This window comes from Rhinopithecus bieti, unplaced genomic scaffold (genome assembly GCF_001698545.2).
Source record: "Rhinopithecus bieti isolate Rb0 unplaced genomic scaffold, ASM169854v2 scaffold_7528, whole genome shotgun sequence".
NCBI classification, from domain to species: Eukaryota; Metazoa; Chordata; class Mammalia; order Primates; family Cercopithecidae; genus Rhinopithecus; species Rhinopithecus bieti.
Genome location: NW_016805391.1, coordinates 117,240 through 120,997, shown reverse-complemented (window position 1 = coordinate 120,997; position 3,758 = coordinate 117,240). Strand labels below are relative to the sequence as shown.

Sequence of the window (3,758 nt, the reverse complement as noted above, 5' to 3'; positions counted from 1 at the left end):
TTGAAAACTGCTCTAGACAAAACTATGGAGAAAGACGAAGGAATTCCCAGCTAATGGCCTTTATCTTCTCATATGGTTGATCTACTAGGAATGGAAGCCATCAGGTAAACTGGGAGTTTAAGAAACTCAGGTGCTAAGAAACAAGACAGATGCAGTCACAATAGAACCCATTAGTTGTGAGCCAAGTGAGAAAGGTGAAGTCTTTCTTTAAAGTTCAGTGGCTCAAAAGAGCAAAAGCAGTGGTGAAGGTAAATGTACAAGCAAAGATGGAGCCTAATCTGACCAGGGAGCCCAGGATGACTTATGAGGTTAACTGGGTGAGACAAACAATAGTCTCCAGAGTGGGCAGTTCTACAGAAGATGTAGAGGATGTTAAGCTGTCCTAATGAGGTGGGGTTACCTGGAGACTAAACAGAACAAGTACAATCTAACAAAGTCCAAGCCTGTTGATAACAAGGTCCAGAGTATGGCTAAGCAATGTGGGATGGAGCAGGTGGTCTGGGAAGCCCATACTGGGGGAGAAAAGGAGGCAGGGCAGGGTAGTACAAGTGGGCCAAGACAGGTAAATGTCATGACTAAATGGCAGTGAAAAATGGAGGTAGGGGAAATAGATTTAAGGAGTCAACAGTGTGTCATTTCCAAGTTATGACTGGCACTGACTCCCGGCTTCCAACTTTCCATTTCCAGTTTTGACTAACGTAGGAAAAGTACTATCTCCATAGTATTTTCGGGGTGACAAAACTACCACATTTAAGTAGGGCAAAGGTAGAAAAAGTGACAGAGGTAACATCAGAGGTAACTGCCCACTACAGAAATGGGGAGTACACAGTGTAAAGAGGTAGTAAGCAGAAAAACAGAAAATTAGGAGCAGCACAGAGTGGTTAAAGATCCCATAAGGATATGGACAAGACTCGGAAGTAGCACATGCCCAGAGGCAGGGATACCTAGAGGAGAGACAGAAGAAGGGCATGACTGTGTCAGGGTGCTGTACGTAAGTAACGAGAGAGAAAGAATCAACACTGGAAGGACCAGCTCCACCAGGAACACGGCACAAGAATAGGTCCAAACAGGCAGAACTAGGCCAGTCACAATCCAGATGCCTAACCAGGTACATTCCGATAGGTTGGGGGTAACATGTCCCTCAAGAAACCTACCTTGCCTCAAAGAGTCTCAACTCTTGGAGCCTCAATTAGGGGCGGACACTAGGAAGCTTCAGCAAACTGCAGCCCACATGGGACTGAACTCCAAGAACCATTTCAGACCTTGACTACTACATTCACAGAATGAAAACAAAGTTGGAATAGGCATAACAGCCCCACTAAAATGGGGGGAGGGTGGGGGGTGCTTCATGTGGAAACAACTTTCCTATATTAACATGGAGTTGAGACACGAAATTAATCTTTGTAGGAATGAGCAAGGGTGGTATTCTAGAAACACTCCTTGCAAATCAAAGGCACTCACTTGATTTTTAGATACAGGCAGGATTTATCACTAAGCTCTGTTCAGGAGGGTTTCTCCTTCAGGTGTGTATTCCATAATGACACATAAAAGATATTTTGACAATAAAACTTATACACTGGCTGGGCACAGAGGCTCATGCCTGTACTCCCAGCACTTTCGGAGGCTGAGGCCAGTGGATCACCTGAGGTCAGGAGTTCGAGACCAGCCTGACCAACATGGTGAAATCCCGTCTCTACTAAAAATACAAAAATTAGCCAGGCATGGTGGCACATGCCTGTAGTCCCAGCTAGTTGGGAGACTGAGGCAGGAGAATTGCCTGAACCAAGGAGGTGGAGGTTGCAGTGAGCCGAGATTGTGCCATTGCACTCCAGCCTGGGCAACAAGAGTGAAATTCGGTCTCAAAAAAAGAAAAAAGAAAAGAAAAAACTTATACTCTGTACTTGGAACACACTGTTTTGTTTTGGGTTGAGACAGGTCTCGCTCTGTCATCCAGGCTGGAGTGCAGTGGTGAGATCACGGCTCACTGTAATTTTAACCTCCTGGGCTCAGGTGATCCTCCTGCCTCAGCCTCTGGTTTACAAATTAGCTGGGCTCACAGGTATGTGCCACCACGGCCAACTAATTTGTAAGTTATTTGTAAAGACTGGGTCTCCCTATGTTGCCCTGGCTGGTCTCCAATTCCTGGGCTCAAGTGGTCCTCCCACCTCAACCTCCTAAAGTGCTGGGATTATAGGCATGAGCAGGGCCAGGGAATACACTGTTACTCTTGGAAGTTCAAAGGTCTTACATACAGCACCCTTACCTCAGTTATGTTTACATAGCCCCTTTCTTTCCAAAAAGTTCAGTAAAAGAACCCATAATGGTCCCACAGCCAAGTCTGCTTTGGGGTGTACCAAAGAAGGGGCACGAGTTACATAATACATCTGCTCAAAAACATTAGTAAGTCAGTTTTGAAAATGCAGATCTCTTGATGCAGTAAATTGCATAAAAAACATGATACTTCCCCTTATGAAAAAAATAAAAGGTTCAAAGATGTTTAATTTTTTTATTTTAAAAATAAAATTGATTTATAAAGTGCAAGAAGAAGTCGTTTCTTTCCAGTAGTCTATATGCAATGCATCTTCAACAAGCTGTTAGAAACAGAAATGAGAAAAGAATTAGAAACACACAATCTGTAACTTCAAACTGTACTGTGGTATTAACCATGAACCATAAGATCTGGTGTTACGACAAGAAAACTGAGGTCCTGAAAATTTATGATACACAGCTCTTCTGAAAATGCTAAGGCTGGATGCAAGGTTCCTGACTTCCAGGCCACTGCTCTTTCCACTTTACTAGGCTGCCAACAACCTAATAATTCAGTTTGGAGTTTACAATCGCCAAGGCGAAGATGTGCTAGCAAGGATGTTAAAATCACCTCCCCGGTTCCTTTTTTCTTTTGTTCTTTCCAGTATTTTCTACAATGTTGTCAGGATGAGCGACATAGCACCGGTAAGACATTCTCATTAAACAGTCAGTGAACTAAACTAAGACACCAAAGAGCAAGTTATTAGGGAACACAAAACTTCCACCTTCTGGTGGACACCTTCTGGTGTCTGTGGGAGTAAGTCCTATCTTCTGCGACCTCGCCAGAGTTGATCCTAAACTATTCGCCCGACCCCAAAGTCTCCCTTAGTAATGTCACTATGTGTACTGCTCACCAACACTCCAGGACGAGCCGGCCATGGCAGGCGGGGACTGTGTGACAAGCCTGGCTCTGGCTACCGCCGGACAGGAGCTCCGGTGCGAACAGGGCAAGGTGGCCATGCGGTGGATCGAATAGGGCGGAAGGCGCGGAGTCTCAGGCCAGGTCCAGCTTCTTCTGCGTCGCCGCCAGCTTGTCCTGCAGCCTCCGTTTCCTCCAGTCCAAGTAGCGCCTCCGCAGTCGGTTCGCCTGCCAGCCCAAGAGTACTCCAGAGGCGAAGGCTACTAGCACGGACAACTGCAGCGTCCTCTCCGACACCTCCGCCATGGCGATCGCCGGCGTGCAGCGCGGTCTACGGCGCGGCGGCGGGGTCAAAAGGCGCCGCGCGTTCAAGTGTGGGGCGCAGGGCAAAAATGAGGCCACGGCGGCGGGGCACGCCCCGCGCAGCCGGCAAGGCGTTGGTCCTCTTGAAATTCACTAATAGTCCCATCTGCCTCGCCTTCAACTGAAGACTTTCCCAACCTTTGGACGACCCCACCTTCCCTTTCCCGAACCCCCACAACATTTCTTGTTGAGGCCTTACAACATTAGTTAACATTGGGGGGGGTATCTT

General features: G+C 47.0%; 1 protein-coding gene across 1 annotated transcript; it reads right to left on the bottom strand.

Annotated features, from left to right (window-relative positions):
- Positions 1-2,491: 2,491 nt before the first annotated feature.
- On the bottom strand, positions 2,492-3,758 carry MTLN (mitoregulin). The gene is given in 4 exon segments (XM_017872317.1): positions 2,492-2,591; positions 3,162-3,595; positions 3,598-3,689; positions 3,692-3,758. Coding segments are annotated over 3 exon segments (438 nt in total). The 5' UTR covers positions 3,744-3,758; the 3' UTR covers positions 2,492-2,591; positions 3,162-3,301.